Below are 27,160 nucleotides of genomic sequence, written 5' to 3'. Positions count from 1 at the left end.
TTTCTGTACTGTTGGAAAGCACACAGGATGTCAGTGCAGTACTACACACATTTCCATCCTCCCCCCGGCCCCCCAGATGATTTTTACTTAAAAGGAAATCCCCTGAATTCAGTCCTTTATAGGTGTTAGGGTCACAGGACGTTAGGGGTTGGAAGGGGCCCAAGTAGATAGAGTCCAACTCCCCTGCCAGAGCAGGACCACGCAATCTAACACAGATCACAGAGGAACACATCCAGACAGGCCTGGAAAGTCTCTGGAGAAGGAGACTCCACAACCTCTCTGGGAAGCCTGTGCCAGTGCTCTGTAACCCATATAATAAAGAAGTTCCCCCTTGTGTTGAGGTGGAACCTCTTTTGCTGCAGCTTACACTCATTGCTCCTTGTCCTATCCCAGGGAGCAGTGAGCAGAGCCTGTCCCTGCCCCACCTCGTGGCAGCCTTCAGATACTTATAAACATATATCAAACCTCTCCTAAGTCTTCTCCAGACAAAACAGCCCCAGGTCCCTCAGCCTCTCCTCACAAGCCATGCCCTCCTGTCCCCTTATCCTTGTAGCCCTCTGCTGGACCCTCTCCAGCAGATCCCTGTCCATCTTCAACTGGGGAGCCCAAACCTGAAGGCAGTATCCAAGATGAGGTCTCACGAGGGCAGAGTAGAAGGGGAGGAGAACCTCCCTTGATCTGCTGGACACACTCCTCCTAATACACCCCAAGATCCCATTGGCCTTCTTGGCCACAAAGGCACATTTCTGTGCCATGGTTCACTTGTTATCTGACAGGATGGTGTGGTCTGTTTTAATTTCTTTGAATCTGATGTTTCAGATTGATTCTTTTGATGCAACTGGTCCAGAGATCTTACTCATCCTTTTGTTGTGTTTTCCCCCCCCCCCCCCCCAATTTGTTTTAGATCAACCAATGATCCAGGAAGCAGTGAGCACCAAACTAACCAGGAGGCCCAGGTACCTAAAGGCCTTTCAAGGCGAAGTCAGGCTGTTGGTGCAATGCTGAGTGTCCTCCTCGTTGTTCTCACTGCGTGCCTAATCATCTTGCTGTTCTACAAAAAAGAGAGGAGGTAAGAAATGATTGTGAAGCTCTAGAAATTTCTTTGAAATTGAGTGGAAGAGAAGTAGTGAGCTTTCAAGTTCTGTTTCCCACTTGGCAACATCAACTGTCAAACCATATTGGTGTTTGATGTTGTGGTTGTTTGCAGTTTGGGTTTTACTTTTAGTTTGGAGTTTTTTTGTTAGAATCATAGAATCAGTCAGGGTTGGAAGGGACCACAAGGAGCATCCAGTTCCAACCCCTCTGCCATGCCCAGGGACACCCTACCCTAGAGCAGGCTGCCCACAGCCTCAGCCAGCCTGGCCTTAAACACCTCCAGCCATGGGGCCTCAACCACCTCCCTGGGCAACCCATTCCAGCCTCTCACCACTCTCATGCTCAACAACTTCCTCCTCATGTCCAGTCTGAGTCTCTCCACCTCCATCTTTGCTCCATTCCCCCAACTCCTGTCACTCCCTGACAGCCTAAAAAATCCCTCCCCAGCGTTTTTTGTAGGCCCACTTCAGATCCTGGAAGGCCACAAGAAGGTCACCTGGGAGCCTCCTCTGCTCCAGACTGCACAGCCCGAACTCTTTCAGTCTGTGCTCACAGCAGAGCTGCTGCAGCCCTCTGAGCATCCTCCTGGCCCTTTTCTGGACACACTCCATCTCCACAGCCCTCTTGTGACAGGGGCTCCAGAACTGGATGCAGTACTCCAGGTGGGGTCTCAGCAGGGCAGAATAGAGGGGGAGAATCACCTCCCTGGCCCTGCTGGCCACACTTCTGCAGCCCAGGGTCTGCTTGGCTTTCTGGGCTGCAAGTGCACACTGCTGGCTCCTGTTGAGCTTCTCGTCCAGCAGCACCCCCAGGTCCCTCTCCTCAGGGCTGCTCTCCAGCCACTCGCTGCCCACCTGGATTTGTGTGCAGATTGTCTGGTCTGGAGGTCTGTGTGTAGAGGGCTGGAGTACACAGATGACTTGGGTAGTCTCTATTGTGGACGGCTGCTAACTAAGGAGCGTAAAATAACGTGACAGGTTTGTTAGCATTTGAGGTGTTTTCATCATGTCAAGCTGGAAATGTGCAACAGCAGCAACTGTACACATGTGCAAGTCCTGCTGATTTTCTGCTTCCTAGACAAGTTTTGGTTTTTTCCTCTTAGATATAAAAACAAGAGGTGTTTCCTGAGGCTATGCTAAGGGGCAAGATGTACAGCATTCATGGACAGAGTTTTGTTACAGAGTGGTTCAGGGTCAAGTCTCACTATGTGATAGTTTGCAGCTTGCTTGGGTGAGATGCTGCTATATGTTGGTGGTAAAAGTCAGTGAGGGGAAAATGCAGGCTAGTGATGGGTACACAATCATCCTGATGCCACATTCTTCCTGTTCTTTAGGGAGATTGTAATGAGCAAGATAAACTGCTGCAGAAGAACATCTGGTGTGTCCTACAAGTACACAAAGGTGAGAAATCAGATGCTGCTTCTTGTCAGGTTTTCGTAATATAAAGCTCTTTATTAATAAATAACTCCCCTCAATTTCCATCCCCAGCATGGAAAACATACTGGGTGGCTTCAGGAAAGCTACACAGCTGAGATACCTACAGTAATGTTGTGAAATAGAAAAGGGAAATAGCTGAGAAGAGGAAGAGCAGTCTACAAACAGCCAAATAGCACAAATGTTCAGGGAAAGAAAGAAGCCTGATTCAGACATGCTGAAAAGTGATAGTAATCCTGCCCATAGCACACTATTACCACCTCATGGCTAAGTCGTGGCCTAAGTTAGACCTTATGCCACCTGTGATGTGGAATCTGATGGTTGGGGATATCTGCATGTGGCAGAGTCTGGAGGGGATTTTACAGGCTCTTACTTTCTTCTCTTTTTCCGTGTAGATAAATAGTGAAGAGGAAGCTAATGAGAATGAGACAGAGTGGCTTATGGAGGAAGTTGCAGCGCCAAATCAAAGGACAACAAAAGCAAGGCAGGAGAATGGTCACATTACTACAAAGCCTGTTACATCTGAAGCCTTTACCTCTCTCCACGTGGATGACCTGGACAGCGAGGATGAAGTGTTAACCATTCCAGATGTAAAGATTCAGTCGGGAAGAGGACTAGACAAGGGAAAGCACCCACAAAAGAAGCCACCCGGTTTTGGAAGTGATGACAAAGCTTGTTTGCTGAATGGAGGGAAGGAAAGGAAAGCAAAACCCAAGCAGCAGGCACAGAACTCTACAAACACAGTATCGTTCCATGATGATAGTGATGAGGACTTGCTGAATGTTTAATAACTCCTCTCGTGCCTAATCAAATATATATAGAGATAGATTATATATAACAGGACAACATTTCCAACCAAATATGAAGACTTCGGCCCAAAAGATTTTTTTTCTGACTTTTGCCTTTAACAAGAAACCATTGAAAAGGGAAGAAGAGAAAGATTTCTTGGTTGTTTACAATGATCTGTTCAGTAATGACTGGATTTCTGCCATCCAGTTAGCTGAATTACATTTGACTCTCTGTAGCCAGGACACCTTTATTTTTAGCCTTAGCATGGATGTTAAATGCTTGTTCCAAAAAGAGAAAAAAAACCACAAACCTTTTAAAAGGAAAAGAATTAAGGTTCAATGAAGCCCCTGGCTCCTGAGACTCAAGTTGTCTGAACTACTTAGCAATTTAACTCCTTGTATTTATTGATCCTCACTACTCAGGTTTGCTGAAGAGCAACGCGTTTTTCCTGCCGGCAGGGTATTATTCTGTGGGTTCACCCATTGTAAGACAAGGGAAAAGGTTACCTTTGGGGATGATTTGATGTAAATTTTGCAACTGCTCTAATTTATCCTGTAAATTTGAATATTCATTCTAATTTAAACAGATCATTGGTTCAAAGGTATTGACTGAAAGGTACAACTCTGTATAGCTTTTGCTTGAAGTGGTTGCTCTTTGGTTTTTTTTTTTTGCATGATGTTTTGTTGGTACTGGTCATGTAACTGACTTCAGTATTTGCCTGAGCAGCTGACAAGCACCCAAAGATTTTTATTACTGGAATTTCCCCCCCCCACCCCCCTTGGATTATGGCTGAGCTAGGCTGACTGCACAGAGAACCAGAGGCATAATTCCTATAATATAGTCTGCACTGCCATTAAGAAAAGCCCAACAGCTAGAGCAGCCCTGTCGTGACCAATACCTCTCTCTGGTATGAGTTGCAAGGAAAAAAATTGGGCCAGTGTTTGCTGATAATCTGAATTCTAGCCCTTGTGCAATGATCCTGGCCACCACAGCCACTGACTTGAAAAACTGCTGGTAATGAAAGAATGCAAGTCACCTTTCTTGCTTTCCTCCAGGTGTTTCCTAAATGAAATTATGGGCAATGATCACAGAGTATGTGTGGTGGTCAGAACTGTTGGACACTCTCCACTGTTCCTCTTGGCTGGCTCACTCAGTTTCAACAATGGTTTCTTTTTTATATAAAAAAAAACCCTCCATTTTGAATCAAAATAGTGTCAAGCATTCAGCAATTTCAATAAAAGAGGTGAAGTGGGTATTCAGAGCCCCACGGCTTAAGTCTGCAATCTTTCTTTCACCAGGCTGCTGTGCTGCCTGGTGAAATGCTGTATGTATATATATGTGTGTGTGTGTGCATATATGTGTGTGTGTGTATAGAATCAACCAGGTTGGAAGAGACCTCCAAGATCATCCAGTCCAACCTAGCACCCAGCCCTAGCCAATCAACCAGACCATGGCATTAAGTGCCTCATCCAGGCTTTGCTTCAACACCTCCAGGGACAGTGACTCCTCCACCTCCCTGGGCAGCCCATTCCAATGCCAATCACTCTCTCTGCCAACAACTTCATCCTAACATCCAGCCTAGACCTCCCCTGGCACTACTTGAGACTGTGTCCCCTTGTTCTGTTGCTGCTTGCCTGGCAGAAGAGCCCAACCCCACCTGGCTACAACCTCCCTTCAGGTACCTGTAGACAGCAATGAGGTCAGCCCTGAGCCTCCTCTTCTCATGGAGGTGCTTCTGAGCAAGGTCAGTGATGTATTCCTAATGTGTTGCTGACAGCAGTGAGTGACTTCAGTGCCTGATCTTGAAACTATTGCCCAATTCTTCAGCTTTGCACTCAAGCTGATTGAATCTTACCATGTTCAGAGATGACTTCAGGCTGTTGGTTCATTAGAATACCCTGCTTAAACATAGGGAAAGAACTGTTAGAGTAGTGGGGACCACGTGGCTGGAACTTAATGCACAGCATTATCAACTGGTTAAACAAAACTGCTGTGTGTGCTCTTAAGGAGGAGCCTAATGGCTTTAAACTTCACCCACTTCCCATGTGGGCTTTGGTGTCAGTCTCCTTGGCCTTGAATGACTGAGTCTGACTGACTATTCTGGCTGCTAGTGAGTGAGACTGAGTGTTCTGGCTGTTAGTGTGGTGGGTGCTGTGCACATGTGTGTGGCTGTTCCTCTCCCCAGCTCCACTTGGAGACCCTGTAGTCAAGGAGGAGAAATCTGATATGGGGTGGTGCAGGGCTGAGTTTGGGGTAATCTGGCTGCAGGAGAAGAAGAATTGTTACTTTGCTTCAGTTATTCCTGTCTGAAGAGAGTTACCTCTTCTACCTTATCTCTGAGATGCAGGCAATGATCTTAGAGTGCTGCTCTGCAAAGCAGTGTTGACAGCTGATGAGGCCAGTGTTGGCCTTATGGCTGATAGGCAATGGCAACATGTGAGGAACTGCTTCTGTCCCTGGACCAGAATGTCCTAAGCTTGTTTAGTTTTTGGGATGTGTTGAAAGGAAATCTTGGGTTATATTTTTCCCTGGTTGCCTAAACTGTGTAAGGCACTTCCCACTGTTTTCTGTCTTTAAAATGCTACCTTCATTTATGTTATTCTTTCTGATGGAAGCAGCTTTTGTTAGTAAAAGTTGCTGAGGATGCAAGTGTTTATCCATGGAAAGCACAAAATATTGGAGTCTGATGTAACTACATTTTTGGGGGGGGGATGCCTCACAATGCATTCTACCTTAAGTCTTCTCCAGGTCATCTTTTGACCATAAGTATTTTACATAAGAAAAGGATCTGGGGGTGCTGGTAGAGAGTAGCTGAACAGGAGCCAGCAGTGTGCCCAGGGGGCCAGGAGAGCCAATGGCTTCCTGACCTGGATCAGGAGCAGTGTGGGCAGCAGGACAAGGGAGGTTATTCTGCCCCTGTGCTCAGCACTGCTCAGGCCACACCTTGAGTGCTGTGTCCATTTCTGGGCTCCTCAATTCAAGAGAGATGTTGAGGTGCTGGAAGGTGTCCAGAGAAGGGCAACAAAGCTGGTGAGGGGCCTGGAGCACAGCCCTGTGAGGAGAGGCTGAGGGAGCTGGGGGTGTGCAGCCTGCAGAAGAGGAGGCTCAGGGCAGACCTCATTGCTGTCTGCAACCACCTGAAGGGAGGCTGTAGCCAGGTGGGGTTGGTCTCTTCTGCCAGGCAAGCAGCAACAGAATAAGGGGACACAGTCTCAAGTTGTGCCAGGGCAGGTCTAGGCTGGATGTTAGGAGGAAGTTCTTCACAGAGAGAGTGATTGGCATTGGAATGGGCTGCCCAGGGAGGTGGTGGAGTTGCCATCCCTGGAGGTGTTGAAGCAAAGCCTGGCTGAGGCACTTAGTGCCATGGTCTGGTTGATTGTTTAGGGCTGGGTGCTAGGTTGTCCTGGATGATGTTGGAGGTCTCTTCCAACCTGGTTGGTTCTATGATATGGCTTCCCAAAGCTGTTCTCAGTGTGTACTTAGTGAATGCTTTTTATTTTTCATATCACTGCAAAAATACAGTCAGGTGAAAATTAATGTTCTCTGAGAAAGGTTTTCCTTGGCTAGGGGAGAGTGAGAGTGGTTGCAGGGATAAGGGACACACGATGTGCTGCTGGAGTTTGTGGAAGCTGTTCCTTCTGTAGGGCACTTCTGTTCCACAGTCTACTACCTACTCTTTATAGAACCTGGCCGATGAGCCTCGTTCACATGTGGTGCCCAGCAGCTGGCACCCAAACTTGCCATTTGCTCCATGCTGCTGGAGTTTTCCTTCAAGACTGGCTCCTTCAAATGCCTCTTCTTTGACCAGCTACTTTGGCAAGTAAACCCCAAAGTGCTGTGGCTGTGGGTGGCTGTTCTGGAGAAAAGGAACACCTGCTCCTATCGAGGGTTAAATGGAAATTGTCCATGGGTGAATTAAGGTCTGATTCAAATAAAACCTAAAAAAGTAAAGCTTGCAACATGTAGTTTAATAATTTATGAGGTTAGTCTTGACTTTTGGTCAAATGTCTTTGTTACTTAAATAGCTTTGCCGCCAACTAAATGTACCAGTGCTGCGGAGAAGACCTAGATGAAGTTTTTGGGGTGGTTTTGATGCCAAAATGCCAACTCTAGATGACATTTTAGAGCACATTGGAGAATTTGACAGGTTCCAGAAGCAAACCTTCTTTGTCCTGTGTTTGCTGTCTGCTGCCTTCACCCCTGTCTACGTGGGGGTCGTATTCTTAGGGTTTATCCCTGAGCATCGCTGCTTCAGTCCTGGGGTGGGCGAGCTGAGCCAGCGGTGCGGCTGGAGCCTGGAGGAGCAGCTGAATCACACCGTTCCCGAGTGGAGCTCCCACGAGGCCAGCTACAGCAGCCGCTGCAGGAGGTACGAGGTGGACTGGAATGAGACGGGCATCAGCTGCACGGACCCCCTCGGCAGCCTCAGAGGCAACAGGAGCGCTGTGCCCCTCGGCCCCTGCCGGGATGGCTGGGTCTACGATTCTCCAGGGACCTCTCTGGTGACCGAGGTAAAAACGAATGCCCCTTTCCCTTGTCACCTCTGTTACAGCCGAGTGGGAGTGGGTTGGTGTAGCCTTGGCTGTCTTAGGAAAGGTTCCTGCTTACCTGGGCAAGGGATCTTCTTCTCACTGGCAGCATGTGCAGGTGCTTTGCAAGTCATCTTACCGCTTGTCCTTGCTGTGAAGCACTGCCCTGCCTGCTTCAGGAGGCTTGTGCCTCTAGCTGGGGAGCAGAACATATTTCAGCAAATAAATCCAATTCTGAATGCAACTCCCATCCCCTGAGAGGTCTGATTGGTGGAGGAGTGCAAACAGCACCTGCAAGAGAGCAGCAGCTGGCAGCACTGCAAACAACAGAGTCTGATCCCTGAGTGGGTGCACTGCCCAGACCTCCCAGTCTTCTTGGGATCCATGCCCAGATGTGAAGGTCTCCAAATGAAAGAAGCCTCTCTTTACCAGTTTGTTTCAAATGTGATTGAATGACTGGGGGGGGGAGGAAATTACCTCCCATAATTAAGCAGTTTGAATCAGGAATCAAGTGGAAAAGGTTATTTTGCATTCTCAGGTGATGTGTGAATAGACTGAGAGCAGTACTCAAAGTGCCTAGAGTACTCCAGGGGGGTTAGGTGCTTTGACTTAAGAAAATGAATCCATACCACCTGGGATGACAAACTTGATTTGATCACAGAAAGTTCCACCCAATTTTCAGAGGTGGTAGAGGTCAGGGTTCTTCCCCCCATGCTTCTAACACACAGGAGCAGGCGAGTTCAGCGTCCTAGCAACTTCAGTGTTCAGATTGGAGCTAGATTTTAGGTGATGTCCTACAAGTGTGCTTAGTTCCTCAATGTATGGGCCCTGTGACACTCAAGTGAGGAAATAAGGCTTCAGATGGGCTGATATGCACCCCTCAAACAGGAGAGGATCCAAGACTTCTACAAAACAGCAGCATGGCAGGCACATCTTGGCTTCAACAGGCTTGAGCAGATGCTCTGATGCAGATGACTCTCCTCTGGTCTCTTGGGACTGTGGGAAGCTGGGAACTTGTAGTCTGTTTGTTCATGGAGTCATGCTCTCCCATCAGCTGCCTGGCCTCTCCTTCTGAACACGGTGCAAGGCCAGACCTGCAGCTTGCTTCCCTTGCAGGACAACCAGAAATGCCACTTCCCTCTGCGTGCACTTTAAGCATGCATTTCACTTCTGGCTGTGACTTGTTTCTGTGAAGGCTCTCAGATGCTGCTCTGTTGTCCCTTGTTCTGGCAAGGGACAATGTCAGGAAAAAGATGGCAGAATAGAGCCTATTACTTCTGCTCCAAAGAGAAATTGACAGATGGAAGAATATCCTCACAGAGCATCAGGAGAAATACTAAGGTTTATGTTGACTGAAGAAGCATAGCTTTAAATGAAGCCACCTATCAGCATGATGGGAAAAGGATTCTCAGCCACATTAGGACAGGGGTTTTTAACCTTATTGGCCAGTAGTTTCTCTGTACATGTCTATCTGAGATGTCAAAGTAAGGCCATGTAAGTATGGCCTATTTAAGATGCCAAAATAAGGCCATGGCAAATGTAAGTGAACCCTCATATGATGTAAAGCTTGGCCCTGGGTGCAAAACGCCTGTTCTCCTGGCAGCTGAGGCTGTAGGAGAGTTTGCCTGAGCAAAAGACCAAAGCAGAGAGAAAATGCTGTGGCCTCTGGCCCAGAGGCAGATACCTCTTCCCACTCTGGGCATCCAGTGCTCCTTGCAAAGTGGGACAAGGTAAGCTTCAGCAGCTAGAATGCTTCTAACGCAGGCATCATCCTTAGTCTTGAGGGGTCTGCAGGGACCACTGTGGCATGTGCAGGCATGGGGCAGTCAGAACTGCTCAGAAATGCTAACCACACACACATGCTGTTTGAAAAGCCCAGGTCTCTGCTGATTTGGTCAGCGAGGCCTCACACAAAGCAGGGTCCTGATCTGGAGAGGTAGTAACTTGCTAATGTTCTTTCAGATGGCAAGGGATGAGGCATGAGTAGGAAATACCAGAACCTGGTCAAGGGCTTGATCTTGGTTTTAATGTTGGACACTCAGTAAGGTTTTTGTGTGTGCTGATTCAGAAATAAGCCTTAAATCTTTAACTGAAACGAGGGAGACTTGTGGGGGTAAGCTAGTTCCTCATTTCACTCTCTTGCTTCTCACTGTGGTTGCTCTTTTAGTTTAACCTGGTGTGTGAGGACTCCTGGAAGCTGGACCTCTTCCAGGCTTCTGTGAATGCTGGGTTTTTTATTGGCTCCATAAACATTGGCTACATAGCAGACAGGTACGTGTGGGCTGGCAGTGAAACCCTCTGACCTCCCTTATCAGTGCTCAGCAGCTAAGCTAGGTGAAGGCAGAGAAAGGTTGTGCAACTGCATCAGCTCTGCTGTTAGAATTCTGGAATCATTCAGGGTTGGAAGGGACCACAAGGATCAGCCTGTCCAACTCCCCTGCCATGCCCAGGGACACCCTACCCTGGAGCAGGCTGCCCACAGCCTCATCCAGCCTGGCCTTAAACACCTCCAGCCATGGGGCCTCAACCACCTCCCTGGGCAACCCATTCCAGCCTCTCACCACTCTCATGATGAACAACTTCCTCCTCACCTCCAGCCTGACTCTGCCCACCTCCAGCTTTGCTCCACAATCCCTGTGTCCCAGCACCTTGGCAGCCTCACTCAGAGCCAGCAGAGGCACTCACCCTTGCCCCAGTGACCAAAGTTAAAGAGAAACAAATGCTGATATTCAAAAGCCCTTTGCCCCTGCTGTTGCTCTCCTGCCTAGACACTGTTAGCACAGCAGACCCTGGTTCTGAGCTATTCCAGCTGTGAAATGCAGTTCAATCACAGCAAGATCCATATGTACAAGATTTTGGAGTATTAAGGGTTGGAGAATATAAATATGTTTTTCTGGTGCATACAGGCTTATCAGAACCACATTATCAGCCTGCCATTACTGTGTCCAGTTCTGGGCTCCTCAATTCAAGAGAGATGTTGAGATACTGGAACATTTCCAGAGAAGGGCAACAAAGCTGGTGAGGGGCCTGGAGCACAGCCCTGTGAGGAGAGGCTGAGGGAGCTGGGGGTGTGCAGCCTGCAGAAGAGGAGGCTCAGGGCAGACCTCATTGCTGACTGCAACTACCTGAAGGGAGGCTGTAGCCAGGTGGGGTTGGGCTCTTCTGCCAGGCAAGCAGCAACGGAAGAAGGGGACAGAGTCTCAAGCTGTGCCAGGGGAGGTCTATGCTGGATGTTAGGAGGAAGCTGTTGTCAGAGAGAGTGATTGGCATTGGAATGGGCTGCCCAGGGAGGTGGTGGAGTTGCCATCCCTGGAGATGTTGAAGCCAAGCCTGGCTGAGGCACTTAGTGCCATGGTGTAGTTGACTGGGTAGGGCTGGGTGCTAGGTTGGACTGGATGCTCTTGGAGGTCTCATCCAACCTGGCTGATTCTATGATTCACCCCATTCCAAAATCCAAATTTCTGAGCTGCCCATTCTGAAATTCAGAGGCAGCAATCACAGCCCAAACCTGTACATCAGGGACTATTGCTGCTCTTTGGCTTGTGCAGTGGTTCTTCCTCTGAGAAGCCTGAGAGCCTTAGTGGAATTGCAGAGCAATTGGCCTGGTAATTTGTTCAGGGAGTTGAAAAGAAGTGAGTAAGGGGCTAAAAACCAAGTCAGGATGCACCTGTCCCTTGCATAGCAAAGCTGGATTCCTTCCAAAGACACACAGAGCTCTTTAAACCAACAATGTTTTCATGACAGGGAGCTGGGCCTGTTTAGCCTGGAGAAGAGGAGGCTCAGGGGTGATCTTATTACTGTCTACAACTACCTGAAGGGAGGCTGTAGCCAGGTGGGGGGTGGCCTCTTCTGCCAGGCAACCATCAATAGAACAAGGGGACACAGTCTCAAGTTGTGCCAGGGTAGGTCTAGGCTGGATGTTAGGAAGAAGTTCTGCACAGAGAGAGTGATTGGCATTGGAATGAGCTGCCCAGGGAGGTGGTGGAGGCACTGTCCCTGGGGGTCTTCAAGCAAAGTCTGGCTGAGGCACTTAGTGCCATGGTCTGGTTGACTGGCTAGGGCTGGGTGCTAGGTTGGACTGGATGATCTTGGAGGTCTCTTCCAACCTGGTTGATTCTATGATTCTATGATTCCTCTTTGACTTGTCTCTTGCTTCTGTTATCTTCCAATCCAGGTTTGGACGTAAATTTTGCCTCTTAACTACAATTCTTGCCAACGTTGTCTGTGGAGTCCTTCTGGTCTTCGTGCCCACCTATCTGTGGCTGGTTATCCTTCGCTTCTTGCAAGGGCTGGTCAGCAAGGGCTGCTGGACTGCAGGCTACATCCTGGGTGAGTGCAGGCTTTTGGCCAGCAGCAAGATTGGGTGCAGAGGATGAGTAATTAAAAAATACCCAAACCATAAAAATCAAATAAAGCCATTTACAGGACATCTCCTGTGACTTTTCAAGGTCATCTCTGCAAGCTGATGTCAAGGAGTTTTCTTCCCCTTTGGCTTCTCATGATTGTTTTCAGGCACTGTCATTAGGGAGAAGTAACAGCAGCCTGCAAAGCTCAAGCAAGCAGTGGTATCACAGTATCACCAAGGTTGGAAGAGACCTCACAGATCATCAAGTCCAACCCTTTACCACAGAGCTCAAGGCCAGACCATGGCACCAAGTGCCACGTCCAATCCTGCCTTGAGCAGCTCCAGGGACGGCGACTCCACCACCTCCCCGGGCAGCCCATTCCAGTGTCCAATGACTCTCTCAGGGAAGAACTTTCTCCTCACCTCCAGCCTAAATCTCCCCTGGCACAGCCTGAGGCTGTGTCCTCTCGTTCTGGTGCTGGCCACCTGAGAGAAGAGAGCAACCTCCTCCTGGCCACAACCTCCCCTCAGGTAGTTGTAGACAGCAATAAGGTCTCCCCTGAGCCTCCTCTTCTCCAGGCTAACCAATCCCAGCTCCCTCAGCCTCTCCTCGTAGGGCTGTGCTCAAGGCCTCTCCCCAGCCTCGTCGCCCTTCTCTGGACACGCTCAAGCATCTCAGTGTCCTTCCTAAACTGGGGGGCCCAGAAACCAGGCTCCCTTCTGTCCCCTAGAGCACCAACTGTGGATGGAAATGGCCTCAAGACAGACCCTAGCTGTGTCAGCTCAGGTGCAGATGGGGTGATGACAGCGGAGACAGAGGTCATTTAGGGAGGGTGGGAATAGATGATCCTTGCAGTCTCTTCCAACCCTGCCTGATTCTATGATTAATGAAGCAAGCTGAGGGTGGGGAACATTGAAGGTGAAACCCCACCTGGAGTACTGCATCCAGCTCTGGAGCCCTATTACAAAAGGGAGGTGGAGATGCTGGAGCATGCACAGAGAAGGGCCAGGAGGATGCTCAGAGGCTGCAGCAGCTCTGCTATGAGCACAGACTGAAAGAGTTGGGGCTGTGCAGCCTGGAGAAGAGGAGGCTCCCAGGTGACCTTCTTGTGGCCTTCCAGGATCTGCAGGAGGCTACAAAAAAGCTGGGGAGGGACTTTTTAGGGTGTCAGGGAGTGACAGGACTGGGGGGAATGGAGCAAAGCTGGAGGTGGGGAGATTCAGCCTGTAGGTGAGGAGGAAGTTGTTGAGCATGAGAGTGGTGAGAGGCTGGACTGGGTTGCCCAGGGAGGTGGTTGAGGCCCCATGGCTGGAGGTGTTTAAGGCCAGGCTGGCTGAGGCTGTGGGCAGCCTGCTCTAGAGTAGGGTGTCCCTGGGCTTGGCAGGGGGGTTGGAACTGGATGATCCTTGTGGACCATTCCAACCCTGACTGATTCTATGATTAATGAAGCAGGCTGAGGGTGGGAAACATTGGAAGCATTTTTATGACATGAAGAGCACTGAAGGGCAAAGAGAGGGTTTGCAGCCTGAAAGTGACTGAGGGACCACATGTAGCTGCTGAGAAAAAGACAAGCTCTCTGAGTTTCTGTGCACTTGCCTGAGTGGAGGCCAACCTGGAGGATTGCAAAGCAGTAGAAGGAGCCAGATGATGCTGGTGCTTCTGCCAGCACCTTGCATTCATCATGTCTGGCAGTGAAACATAGCTGTGTGGCAGCAGAGTTGGGGCCTGCTCAGCTTTCTGCTGCATGGTAGAGCTGCCTGAAACTTCTCCAGCGTGGTGCTCAGGCTTGCCAAAAGCTCATTCCAGTCCAACCTAGCACCCAGCCCTGGCCAATCAACAAGACCATGGCACTAAGTGCCTCAGTAAAACACACTAAGACATCCTATGGGACACAAAATCTATTTGCATGTGAAAGTGACCATAGTGAGGCACAGCCTTACCTCGTCCGTAGACTGATTTGCCAGGGCCAGGAGTGTGGATGTGAAATACACCCAGCAACAATTCTTTGGGCACACAGCTTTGGTCTAAACTTGGCTTTTCCACACTCATACTGAGCAGGAGCTACAGAATGAATTAAAAAATAACATTAAAAATAGTCATAGAATCAACCAGGTTGGAAGAGACCTCCAAGATCACTCAGGCCAACCTAGCACCCAGCCCTAGCCAGTCAACCAGACCATGGCACTAAGTGCCTCAGCCAGGCTTGGCTCCACCACCTCCAGGCACAGCAACTCCACCACCTCCCTGGGCAGCCCATTCCAATGCCAATCACTCTCTCTGCCAACAACTTCCTCCTAACACCCAGCCTAGACCTCCCCTGCCACAACTTGAGACTGTGTCCCCTTCTTCTGTTACTGCTTGTCTGGGAGAAGAGATGAACCCCACCTGGCTCCAGCCTCCCTTCAGGGAGCTGTAGACAGCAATGAGGTCTGCCCTGAGCCTCCTCTTCTGCAGGCTGCACACCCCCAGCTCCCTCAGCCTCTCCTCACAGGGCTGTGCTCCAGGCCCCTCACCAGCTTTGTTGCCCTTCTCTGGACTTGTTCCAGTATCTCAACATCTCTCTTGAATTGAGGAGGAGTTGCTTGAAACTTGTCCTTAGGGGTGGCCAGTACTCAATCCTCAGGGAAGGTTACTAGGACAGACCAGTGTTGTTATTGCAGTCTCCTGGCACATTTGTCTATGCTTCTGCTGTTTTTGGCTCAGTCCTACTGAGTCTGAGGTTATGTTTCTTTATGCATTGCTTTGTGAACAATATTAGCCAATCCTTGGCTGCCCAGGGAGGTGGTGGAGTCACCGTCCCTGGAGGTGCTCAGGAAAAGCCTGGCTGAGGCACTTAGTGCCATGGTCTGGTTGATTGTCTAGGGCTGGGTGCTAGGTTGGACTGGATGATCTTGGAGGGCTCTTCCAACTTGGGTGGTTTTAAGATTCTAAAAGCAAGCATTCCTCAGCAAGCATTAGTGGATCTTTGTCCAGAGGCTTCATGACAAGCAGCCCAGGGTTACCAGGACTTTACTGAGTCTCTCTCAGCCTGCAGGCTCCAGTTCAGCACTGGTCTTTCAGCATCACAGAGCCACAGAATTTCTTAGACTGGAAAAGATCTTCAAGATCAGAGAGTCCAATCATTAGTTCCATGCTGACAAGTCCATGTCCAAACCAAATCCCTCAGCACAACATCTAATCACTATGAATTGCTATGGTTGGAAAGGACCACCTGGATCCTTGCTCCTCACAGAGCAAGTTAGTGCTGCACTGAGCAGTCGAGGCTGGGCTGTCATTCACCTCTTTCTGTGTCTGTTCTCAGTGACAGAAGTCGTTGGTCCAAAGTACCGGCGGACAACGGGCATCCTCTACCAGACTGCCTTCTCTGTTGGGCTCCTGGTCCTTGATGCCATTGCTTATGCCATCCCTCACTGGCGATGGCTGCAGCTCACTGTCACCATGCCAAGCTGCTTCTTCCTGCTCTACTATTGGTAAGCAGACTTTTGTTGTACCTCTGCCCACCCCCCAGAAATCACAGTATCACCAAGGTTGGAAGAGACCTCACAGATCATCAAGTCCAACCCTTTACCACAGAGCTCAAGGCCAGACCATGGCACCAAGTGCCACGTCCAGTCCTGCCTTGAACAGCTCCAGGGACGGCGACTCCACCACCTCCCCGGGCAGCCCATTCCAGTGCCCAATGACTCTCTCAGGGAAGAACTTTCTCCTCACCTCCAGCCTAAATCTCCCCTGGTGTAGCCTGAGGCTGTGTCCTCTCGTTCTGGTGCTGGCCACCTGAGAGAAGAGAGCAACCTCCTCCTGGCCACAACCTCCCCTCAGGTAGTTGTAGACAGCAATAAGGTCACCCCTGAGCCTCCTCTTCTCCAGGCTAACCAATCCCAGCTCCCTCAGCCTCTCCTCGTAGGGCTGTGCTCAAGGCCTCTCCCCAGCCTCGTCGCCCTTCTCTGGACACGCTCAAGCATCTCAATGTCCCTCCTAAACTGGGGGGCCCCGAACTGAACACAGCACTCAAGGTGTGGTCTAACCAGTGCAGAGTACAGGGGCAGAATGACCTCCCTGCTCCTGCTGGCCACACCATTCCTGATGCAGGCCAGGATGCCACTGGCTCTCTTGGCCACCTGGGTACACTGCTGGCTCATGTTCAGGTGGGTATCAATCAGCACCCCCAGATCCCTCTCTGTCTGGCTGCTCTCCAGCCACTCCGACCCCAGCCTGTATCTCTGCATGGGGTTGCTGTGGCCAAAGTGCAGCACCCTGCACTTGGAGCTATTGAAGCCATCCCCTTGGACTCTGCCCATCTGTGCAGGCGGTCAAGGTCCTGCTGCAGAGCCCTTCTGCCCTCCAACCCAGCCACATCTGCCCCCAGCTTGGTGTCATCTGCAAACTTGCAAACCTCCTTCTCCCCAAGACTTACTCTCGAGGGGCACTTGGCACTGTTTTTCAGTTGTGTGCACCTCTTAGTGCCAAGGGAAGGTGCACAGCGAAAAAGGAGAGGGAATTAGGAACCTCACTTTGCTTTGAAAGAAAGGCCACTTGGCAAAACACAGAGTGGGCTGATATCACCCATTACCTCATGAAGCATTTCCTGAAGGAAAAAGAAATGCCTTGACATATTTCACTGAAAAAATGGCTGCTGAGAGATTGTTGAACACTAAGGTAACTGTAATAGGTTGCTTACACCTTCTCTTAAGGACAAAAAGCTCCAGCTTTTTGTGGGCCAACCAAAAGGAAGCATGCAGGCTCACCTTTGTTTTGGATTCTCTCCTCCCTTTTTGATTGATATTTTTCAAGTGCTTTGGGGCCTGGATGAGTTGAGAAGTTAGGAATGGTAAAAAGACATTTTTTGTCGTCTCTTTTTTCTTCCTCCCGTATTTCTGACTGGCTAAGCCAAGTCCTGCTTGTTTACTGCTTCTTAACTGTCATAGCCTTCTATGAACAGGTCACAACATGAATAGATGAGAGGTGAGCAGCTGATGTCATTTACCTGGACCTGAGCAAGGCCTTTGACACTGTCCCACACCACATCCTGGTCTCCAAGCTGGTGACACATGGGTTTGATGGGTGGAGCACGAGATGGACAAAGAACTGGCTTGATGGCTGCACCCAAAGAGTGGCTGTCAATGGCTCCATGTCCCAGGGGAGGCCAGTGACAAGTGGAGTCCCTCAGGGATCAGTCCTGGCACCAGTCTTGTTCAACATCTTTGTGGATCACATGAGCAGAGGCACTGAGTGCAGCCTCAGCAAGTTTGCTGATGACACCAAGCTGTGTGGTGCAGCAGCCAGGCTGGAGGGCAGGATCCATGCAGAGGGACCTGGACAGGCTAGAGAGGTGGGCAAAAGCCAAGCTCAGGAGGTTCAACAAGACCAAGGGCAAGGTCCTGCATCTGACTGGAGTCAATGCCAAGCAGAAATCCAGGCTGGGCAGTGAGTGGCTGGAGAGCAGCCCTGAGGAGAGGGACTTTGGGGTGCTGCTGTGTGAGAAGCTCAACAGGAGCCAGCAGTGTGCACTTGCAGCCCAGAAAGCCAAGCAGAGCCTGGGCTGCAGCAGGAGAAGTGTGGCCAGCAGGGCCAGGGAGGTGATTCTCCCTCTCTGCTGTGCTCTGCAGCCCCTGTTACAAAAGGGATGTGGAGATGCTGGAGTGTGACCAGAGCAGGGACAGGAGGATGCTCAGAGGTCTGGAGCAGCTCTGCTGTGAGCACAGACTGAAAGAGTTGGGGCTGTTCAGTCTGGAGCAGAGGAGGCTCCCAGGTGACCTTCTTGTGGACTTCCAGGATCTGAAGGGGGCTACAAAAAAGCTGGGGAGGGACTTTTTAGGCTGTCAAGGAGTGACAGGACTGGGGGAAATGGAGCAAAGCTGGAGGTGGGGAGATTCAGCCTGGACATGAGGAGGAAGTTGTTGAGCATGAGAGTGGTGAGAGGCTGGACTGGGTTGCCCAGGGAGTGGCTGAGGCCCCATGGCTGGAGGTGTTCAAGGCCAGGTTGGCTGAGGCTGTGGGCAGCCTGCTCTAGGGTAGGGTGTCCCTGGGCATGGCAACCGGGTTGGAACTGGATGATCCTTGTGGACCTTTCCAACCCTGACTGATTCTATGATTCTATAGCACAAGTGGGGAATGGCTCCCTGAGATGAGCCAGTTTATGGTGAACAGGCTGAATAAAATGGCAGCACTGCTCTCAGAGCTCTTCCCTGATTTGTCTTTAGCAAAACTCCTAGTAAAAAAAAAAACCAACAAAAGCTCTTTAGCAGAACTTAGCAAAACTCTTTGTCTTTAGCAAAACTCATCTTTGTCTTTAAGCCACCTCCACAGCTTCTCCTCTTTCACTTTCAGCATTGGAATATACTAATTTACCTGACACGACAGGGAAGCACCCCAACACCACCATGCCCCCCTCATCACGTCCCATCCCAACATGCCCCCTCAAAACACCATCACCCCTCCCTTAAAGCCCCCTGTCGGGTTTCCACAGGAGGGAGCAGTGTGCAGGCTTTGTTTTGCTGTGTGATAGCATCCCCTCCCGTTGCAGGTGCCTCCCAGAGTCCCCCAGGTGGCTGATATCCCAGGGGAAAAACGAAAAGGCTATGAAAGTCGTCAGTGCGATGGCCAAAAAGAATCGGAAGAAGATGCCCTCCCACTTTGAGGTGAGCTCAGGGTTAGCCTCTGCAGGTAGCTGAGTATGGTGATGGTCTCTTCTATCAGTTCCCTCCACTAGAAACTTACTCCTCTTCTTCTGCTGGCTCTTCTGCAGGATGTTAAGTTTGAAGAGGAAGACAGCGGAAAGCAGAATCCTTCACTCATTGACCTTGTTAGGACGCCACAGATGAGGAAAAATACATTCATTCTGATGTACAACTGGTAAGAAGATAACACTGCAGAGCTGCTTCTGAGGGATCTGGTAGGACACAGATCTCTGTTCTCTGACTGACTGACAGTGCTACAGGCTGAGGACAGAGTGGCTGAGAGCAGCCAGGCAGAGAGGAACCTGGGCGTACTGGCAGATAGTAGCTGAACAGGAGCCAGCAGTGTGCCCAGGTGGCCAGCAGAGCCAATGGCATCCTGGCCTGCATCAGGAGCAGTGTGGCCAGCAGGACAAGGGAGGTTATTCTGCCCCTGTACTCAGCACTGGTCAGGCCACACCTTGAGTACTGTGTCCAGTTCTGGGCTCCTCAATTCAAGAGAGATGTTGAGGTGCTTGAAAGTGTCCAGAGGAGGGTGACAAAGCTGGTGAGGGGCCTGGAGCACAGCCCTGTGAGGAGAGGCTGAGGGAGCTGGAGGTGTGCAGCCTGCAGAAGAGGAAGCTCAGGGCTGACCTCATTGCTGTCTACAGCTACCTGAAGGGAGGCTGTAGCCAGGTGGGGTTGGTCTCTTCTGCCAGGCAAGCAGCAACAGAAGAAGGGGACACAGTCTCAAGTTGTGGCAGGGGAGGTCTAGGCTGGATGTCAGGAGGAAGTTGTTGTCAGAGAGAGTGATTGGCATTGGAATGGGCTGCCCAGGGAGGTGGTGGAGTCACCGTGTCTGGAGGTGTTCAAGAGCAGACTGGCTGAGGCACTTAGTGCCATGGTCTGGTTGATTGTCTAGGGCTGGGTGCTAGGTTGGACTGGATGATGTTGGAGATCTCTTCCAACCTGGTTGATTCTGTGATTCTATGACAAAGCCAGGATGCACTTCTCTGCACAGGTTCACAAGCTCTGTCGTCTACCAAGGGCTCATCATGCACATGGGAGTAGCTGGTGGGAACATGTACCTGGATTTCCTCTATTCCGCACTTGTCGAGTTCCCAGCTGCCTTCCTTATCATTGTCACCATTGACCGCGTTGGTCGCCGTTACCCCTGGGCTCTGGCAAACCTGCTAACTGGGGCAGCTTGCATTGTCACTGCCCTCATACCAGATGGTGAGTCACCTGGGATAGGCCATGTGGTGGGTTTCTACCGTGTGATGGGTTTCCACCATGCTGTTGCTCCCTAGGAATAGCACCCACTTCTCCCTCCCTTTTGCTAAGGTCTAAGTTCAAAGGTCTGTAAGCCCACGTCCACCATAGGGAGCTGCCTCCCTGAGTGCCACCTCCCAGTGGTGCTCCTTGTGTGGCAGAAGGGAAATAAGGTCACAGGATCACAGGATCTTAGAGGTTGGAAGGGACCCAAGGAGATTGAGTCCAACCCCCTGCCAGAGCAGGACCACACAATCTAGCATAGACCACACAGGACCATATCTAGATTATGGGTTTGTCGCATCTCTCTTACAAGGAGAAGCTGAGACGCCTGGGGCTCTTTAGCCTGGCAAAGCAGGGACCTTCTGAACACATAAATATCTAAGGGGTGGATATATCACATCCCATTGGAATGGGCTGCCCAGGGAGGTGGTGGAGTCACCATTCATGGAGGTGTTGAAGCAAAGCCTGGCTGAGGCACTTAGTGCCATGGTCTAGTTGATTGGACAGGGCTGGGTGCTAGGCTGGACTGGATGAGCTTGGATATCTCTTCCAACATGGTTGTTTCTATGATGAGGATGGGGCTAGGCTCATTTCACTGGTGGCCAGTGACAGCACAAGGGGCAATGGCTACAAACCAGAGCACAGGAGGTGTCACTTGAACCTAAGGAGAAACTTCTCAAGGCCAAACTTTGAGTCCTGTGTCCAGTTCTGAACTGACCTCATTGCTGTCTACAACTACCTGAAGAGAGGCTGTAGCGAGTTGGGGTTGGGCTCTTCTGCCAGGTAAGCAGCAACAGAAGAAGGGGACACAGTCTCAAGTTGTGCCAGAGGAGATCTAGGCTGGATGTTAGGAGGAAGTTGTTGGCAGAGAGAGTGATTGGCACTGGAATGGGCTGTCCAGGGAGGTGGTGGAGTCACCATCTCTGGAGGTGTTGAAGCCAAGCCTGGCTGAGGCACTTAGTGCCATGGTCTGGTTGATTGGCCAGGGCTGGGTGCTAGGTTGGACTGGATGAGCTTGGAGGTCCTTTCCAACCTGGTTGATTCTATGATTCTGTGATTTACAGGGTGATAAACACTGATACAGGCAGCCCAGGAGGTTATGGTCTCTCCTCTGGAGACTTTCAAAGCCTGCCTGGAGGTGTTTCTGTGTGGTCTGACCTAGGTGTACCTGTGTTAGCAGGGAGGGTTGGAGTAGGTTTCTCCTAGAATCATAGAATCAACCAGGTGGTAGAGACCTCCAAGATCATCCAGTCCAACCTCTCACCTAGCCCTGTCCAGTCACCACCCAGCCCCGTCCAATCAAGGTCTCTTGATTAGTAGAGGTCTCTTCCAACCCCTACCATTTTGGATTCTATGGCAGGTGAAACAAGGCCCCTTAAGAACATGAAACCACCTGGCATCAGAGGTGCCCCTGCAATGACAGTGGTGTGCTAGGTGACAGCTGCTAAAGCGCTGGGGTCTTTTCAAAGGTGTTGGGTGCATTTTCTCTGCAGACATACACTGGCTCAAGGTGACTGCAGCTTGCATCGGGAGAATGGGAATCACAATGTCTTTTGAGATGGTTTGCTTTGTGAACACTGAGCTGTACCCAACATACATCAGGTAGGTGCACTGAAACCGAGTGGAGGCCTATCTGTATGTTCTGGTTTGTGCTAACTGGAGTTACCCCTTGTGATGGTTTGGGCTCTTACCCTGCCCCCCCACACTTTGTATTTGCCCCAGCTAACTCAGACGGACCCTGGGAATATAGATGAAGCAATTTATTTACAGCTAGCAGAATTTACAAGCAGCTATTTACAATATATACACTTATATACAATTATATACAGAAATATACAAAGGATAAACAATACAAAAGCACAACTCCCCTCCCAGAAACCTGAGTCCCCAGGAGGGGCTCTCAAACCACCCCAACACCTCCCCCCGGCCCTCTCAACCTTACCCCAGTTCTCAGGAAGAAGAGAGGTGCAGCCAAGAGGTTAGGGAGAAGGGTTAGTGGCAGCAAGGTTAATGAGGTGTGACCAGGTCTGAAGGCAAAGACAGAATGAAAGACAAAATGGAGAAAGTTTACTTCTTCTTCTCAGAGATCTCAGCGAGACTGTGAGAGAAGTTGACATCAATTGTTTTCATTTCACTGCCTGTTATCAAGTTCTTTTACCAAAACATTCCAGCTTGCTTCAAACTAGCACACCCCTGCAGTGATTCACAGCTACGCAGACTGCTGGACATACAGCCCAGTTAAAATGCTTTTAGAGTAGCTTAGTAAAGAAAACTAAGGTGTTTCAAGGGGGAGTGGAAGTTCATATGGCTGAAAAAAAGGGGAAAGTGGATACAGCCACGGTGGATGGACAATCTTATGTCCCATGTTGTATTTGGATCTGTCCTGCACAAGAGTCAGAGTTGGAATCCATCCTTGTCCACCTGTAGTACTGCGACACTAACATCATTCCCCTGCTGTTGAACCAGGAACCTTGGGGTGATGGTGTGCTCCTCCTTGTGTGACATCGGCGGTGTCATCGCCCCCTTCATTGTCTACAGGCTGGTGGAAGTCTGGCACGATCTGCCGCTGGTCGTCTTCGGTAAGCGCCACCGCTCATTCGTGCTGGCCGCTCCCGCGGCGCAGCAGTGGGGCCCAGCTTTGAAAGGGAGGGAAACACCACTGAGGCACATGCTCCGAGGTCAGCAGAAGCCCTCTTCTGGCTACACAAGCCACAGCCTTCTGCTTATAACACCCTGGTACTTGTTAATGATTCACGTCTCCTCCAACAGCAGCAAAGGACTGAGAAGTGTTTGGCTGAGGTTAATATTTGATGGGTTTGAATCTGATGAATGACTGCAGTTTTGTGAGGTGTGTTGTCTCAATCACAGTGTCACAGTATCACACAGTATCATCAGGGTTGGAAGAGACCTCACAGATCATCAAGTCCAACCCTTTACCACAGAGCTCAAGGCCAGACCATGGCACCAAGTGCCACGTCCAGTCCTGCCTTGAACAGCTCCAGGGATGGCGACTCCACCACCTCCCCGGGCAGCCCATTCCAGTGCCCAATGACTCTCTCAGGGAAGAACTTTCTCCTCACCTCCAGCCTAAATTTCCCCTGGCACAGCCTGAGGCTGTGTCCTCTTGTTCTGGTGCTGGCCACCTGAGAGAAGAGAGCAACCTCCCCCTGGCCACAACCTCCCCTCAGGTAGTTGCAGACAGCAATAAGGTCACCCCTGAGCCTCCTCTTCTCCAGGCTAACCAATCCCAGCTCCCTCAGCCTCTCCTCGTAGGGCTGTGCTCAAGGCCTCTCCCCAGCCTCGTCGCCCTTCTCTGGACATGCTCAAGCATCTCAATGTCCCTCCTAAACTGGGGGGCCCAGAACTGAACACAGCACTCAAGGTGTGGTCTAACCAGTGCAGAGTACAGGGGCAGAATGACCTCCCTGCTCCTGCTGACCACACCATTCCTGATGCAGGCCAGGATGCCACTGGCTCTCTTGGCCACCTGGGCACACTGCTGGCTCATGTTCAGGCAGGTATCAATCAGCACCCCCAGATCCCTCTCTGTCTGGCTGCTCTCCAGCCACTCCGACCCTAGCCTGTATCAGTCCAGGAGTTCCCCATTATTGTTTATTTATCACAGAATGGCTTAGGTTGGAAGGGACCTCAAGGATCATCCAGGTCTAACCCCCTGCCATAAGGCAGGGACACCTCCCACTAGAACAGGTCGCTCAAGGCCTCATCCTCAACTTGGGACATTGCTGTCTCCACGCAGCAGCTACATCCTCCAGAGGTGGCATGACAGTTGGAACTTGGAGGTGCACATCTCCTAGGAAGAATGAAATGAATCCTCATTTATGAGCCTTTGGTGTGGGGCAGTGGGAAGCGGCGTAAGTGCTGACAGGCTCTTTGTGCCCCTGCTTGGTTTGCAGCTGTCATTGGGCTGATTGCGGGTGGATTGGTGCTGCTTCTGCCTGAAACTAAAGGAAGAATTTTGCCTGAGACTGTTGAAGATATTGAAAACTTTCACAGGTGAGTTGAGATGATGAACTCTTAGCAGCATTCACTTGAAACTGGGCAAAATCTCTCTGGAGAAGCCCAGGTGTGATGATTCGAGAGTTACCCCCCTCCCCCCCTATGAAATCACCCAGACTAGACTCAGCTGGCTGGAAGATAAGGAATGAAGCTTTCTATTTCCAGCTTAGCACAATATCCAAGCAGGTATTTGCAATCTGTACAGCTACAGACAGAAACAGACAAGTTAAAAAGGTGCTACAGAAACACAACAGCCCTGCCAGAAACCAGAGTCCCCAGGAGGGGCTCCCAACCACCCTTCCACCCCTCTACCTTATCCCAGACTCTGCCTTACGTGCAAGGTGAGGTTGGAGGCTTGGCTGGTGGGGTTAGAAAGCAGAAGGATTAATTACACACAAGCAGGCCATGGAGAGAAAGGCACAGGCTCCCAGAGCCCCACACTGACTGACTTACCTATGTTTGTGTTCTTGTTTTCATCCATCTCAGCAAGCCTATGAGTGCAGCAGGCATCACCAATGCTTCCTTTTCACAGCCTATCCTCTAATTGCTCTCACTAAACTATTCCACTTAGCCCCAAACTAGCAGACCAGGGCTTTACCTGGCTGCCTCTCATGCTTCCAAGAAGCTGCTAGTAAATTTCCAGGCTCTAGCTAGAACTGGTTTGGGGCTCTTTTTACCACTTGTGTATCAAAGCACCTGGCAAGCAGCAGCAGGGGATTTTCTGGCGCGTGCACTGGCCACGCAAACCTGCAGCAGCACTGTCACCAGTGCTAATTGTGCTTAAAAACCCCTGACTGTGGGTCAGAAAAAGAGCAGCCTCAGTAGCAGCCCCTCATGCAGCCAGTGAAGTGCCACTATCTACTGAGCAGCTGGAGCAGATCTAGGAGATCTAAGGCTTAGATGCTCATTTTCTTTGGGGGAGTGGCAGAGCGAGTGAAGACCTTTGAATCTGGGTGCTCACTGAATGCCTTAATTCCTAGTTTGCTACTCACATCTTGCTATTCTTGCAGGCAAAGGGCTCCAAAGACAAAACAAATCTATCTTCATGTCCAAACATCAGAAGCAGCACACGACTGAAGAAGACATAGCTCTTTCTGGACAGTCTGCTTTAGGGGGCTGATGTGGAAGACAGTTTGGAATAAATACACTTTCAAGAGTCTTGCCTTTTTTTTTGTTGGCTGGCTGTCTTCTGCTTGCAATGCTATCAACCTTCAGTTACTGGGTCTTGGAAAGAATGACTCTCTGCTTTTACTGGTGTTTTCCCTGCCATCAGCAGCTGGATGGCCTGGCTGCAGCTGTGCTCTGGAGCAGCACTTTCTGAGCACTGCTCTGTTGCTGTAACGGTGGCAGCTGAAGGCCACCCTGCCATAGCTGCTGCTCAGAGACTCAGGTGCTAATTTTATCCCACAAAACACAGCCACAGCATCTGTAGGGTATCAGATACTTATTAAGGCTTATTGCTTAACTGGCAGGAAATCACATCCTACAGACTTACCCTAATTTGGGCAAGACATCCACAGTACCTAAACACCTGTGGGTACCTGAATATCACTTTGGGAGGGGACATAATGGCCCAAGCCTTTGTTTTCCTCTCTCCCTTGCTTCCCCCATCAGCAGAAGGACATCTAATAGGCCTATTAGCCTTCCACCACAGGTGCACCTGAGACCTGGGAAGCTGTTCTGGGCCACGGTCCCAGAGGTGGTCTAGCTGCATTGCTTTGTGCACACAGTGCAAAGGAAACAGATTTTTGCTCTGGTTGTCCATCTGGCATTGGACTAGGGTGACATTGTCATCCCTCCTTTTGGCTAGCTTAAGATATTCACAGAAGTTTACAACCAATTTCACCTTCTGATTAGTTTTAAGAGCCTGCTATGACCATGCTTAGGGCAGATGGTACACATGAGATCAGTGATCTAAATATGTGCAGTAGCAGATGTTCAGGGTCACCCTTTCATTTGGCTGATGGTTTTACCATTAGAGCTACATGCTGCTTTGCCATAGGATCCTTGACAGACTGGGACTCCGAGGTGGCAGCAAGAGATGGAGTGTGAGTTTTTTCACTGGGAAAACTGGAAGCTGTCCTGCTTGGACCACAAGTCCTGTAACCACATGCACATGAAAAGGGACAGGATGCAAAGATGTTCCTTCCTTGGGGAGGGCTCATCAGGAAGTCAAAGACAGCCAATGGGATGAGATTTAACAAGGCCAAGGGCAGGGTTCTACACTTTGGCCACAACAACCCCAAGCAGCACTACAGGCTGGGGACAGAGTGGCTGAGAGCAGCCAGGAAGAAAGGGACCTGGGGGTGCTGGTAGATAGTAGCTGAAAATGAGCCAGCAGTGTGCCCAGGTGGCCAAGAGTGCCAATGGCCAGTAGGATAAGGGAGGTTATTCTTCCCCTGGACTCAGCATTGGTCAGGCCACACCTTGAGTCCTGTGTCCAAGATCATCCAGTCCAACCTAGCACCCAGCCCTAGACAATCAACCAGACCATGGCACTAAGTGCCTCAGCCAGGCTTTTCCTGAACACCTCCAGGAATGGTGCCTCCACCACCTCCCTGGGCAGCCCATTCCAATGCCAATCACTCTCTCTGACAACAACTTCCTCCTAACATCCAGCCTAGACCTCCCCTGGCACAGCTTGAGACTGTGTCCCCTTGTTCTGTTGCTGCTTGCCTGGCAGCAGAGCCCAACCCCACCTGGCTACAGCCTCCCTTCAGGTAGTTATAGACAGCAACAAGGTCTGCCCTGTGCCTCCTCTTCTCCAGGCTAAGCAAGCCCAGCTGTGGCAAGCCCAGAGCAGTATTTTACTGCTCCATGTCTTCTTGTTGCCCTTCTATCAGAGCCTCTCCAAAGCTGAGACAGCAGTGTTGCATGTGATTTGCAGCAGCTGCAGCAGTAGGAGCCCACAGTGCCCCTGCTTCCCCCATCAGGGCTCTGTCTGCCCTATTGCCCCCCAGCAGAGCCAGCCTGGGTGAAAAACAACCATTTTCTGGAGAGCTGGGCTGCCATGGGCTTTGAAG

The 27,160-nt window shown here is 50.5% G+C and overlaps 2 protein-coding genes across 2 annotated transcripts in view; both read left to right on the top strand.

The window, feature by feature from the left end:
- Positions 1-4,578, top strand: part of IGF2R (insulin like growth factor 2 receptor) — an 80,964-nt gene extending 76,386 nt beyond the window's left edge. The window contains exons 46-48 of the mRNA XM_064158187.1: positions 905-1,069; positions 2,429-2,495; positions 2,924-4,578. Coding sequence (XP_064014257.1) covers positions 905-1,069; positions 2,429-2,495; positions 2,924-3,316 — 625 coding nt within the window. The 3' untranslated portion in view covers positions 3,317-4,578. The remainder of the gene's footprint in view (positions 1-904; positions 1,070-2,428; positions 2,496-2,923) is intronic.
- A 2,816-nt stretch (positions 4,579-7,394) lies between these two features.
- On the top strand, positions 7,395-25,306 carry LOC135183279 (solute carrier family 22 member 2-like). Its single transcript, XM_064158196.1, has 11 exons — positions 7,395-7,828; positions 10,014-10,117; positions 12,021-12,175; positions 15,494-15,662; positions 18,716-18,830; positions 18,938-19,044; positions 19,867-20,081; positions 21,614-21,722; positions 22,587-22,699; positions 24,035-24,134; positions 25,148-25,306. Exons 1-11 carry the CDS (start codon positions 7,418-7,420, stop codon positions 25,212-25,214), a joined length of 1,665 nt encoding a protein of 554 aa, XP_064014266.1. The 5' UTR covers positions 7,395-7,417; the 3' UTR covers positions 25,215-25,306.
- Positions 25,307-27,160: the final 1,854 nt, after the last annotated feature.

The sequence above is a fragment of the Pogoniulus pusillus genome, chromosome 18, assembly GCF_015220805.1.
Source record: "Pogoniulus pusillus isolate bPogPus1 chromosome 18, bPogPus1.pri, whole genome shotgun sequence".
Taxonomy (NCBI): Eukaryota; Metazoa; Chordata; class Aves; order Piciformes; family Lybiidae; genus Pogoniulus; species Pogoniulus pusillus.
This window is presented reverse-complemented; position numbering and strand designations above follow the sequence as displayed.

Excerpts from the sequence above, each read along its gene's own strand:
- LOC135183279 (XM_064158196.1), top strand. The coding sequence starts at position 7,418 with ATGCCAACTCTAGATGACATTTTAGAGCACATTGGAGAATTTGACAGG. Across the intron at positions 18,831-18,937 it reads AGATGCCCTCCCACTTTGAG|GATGTTAAGTTTGAAGAGGA; the intron begins GTGAGCTCAGGG and ends GCTCTTCTGCAG. Across the intron at positions 20,082-21,613 it reads CACTGCCCTCATACCAGATG|ACATACACTGGCTCAAGGTG; the intron begins GTGAGTCACCTG and ends TTTTCTCTGCAG.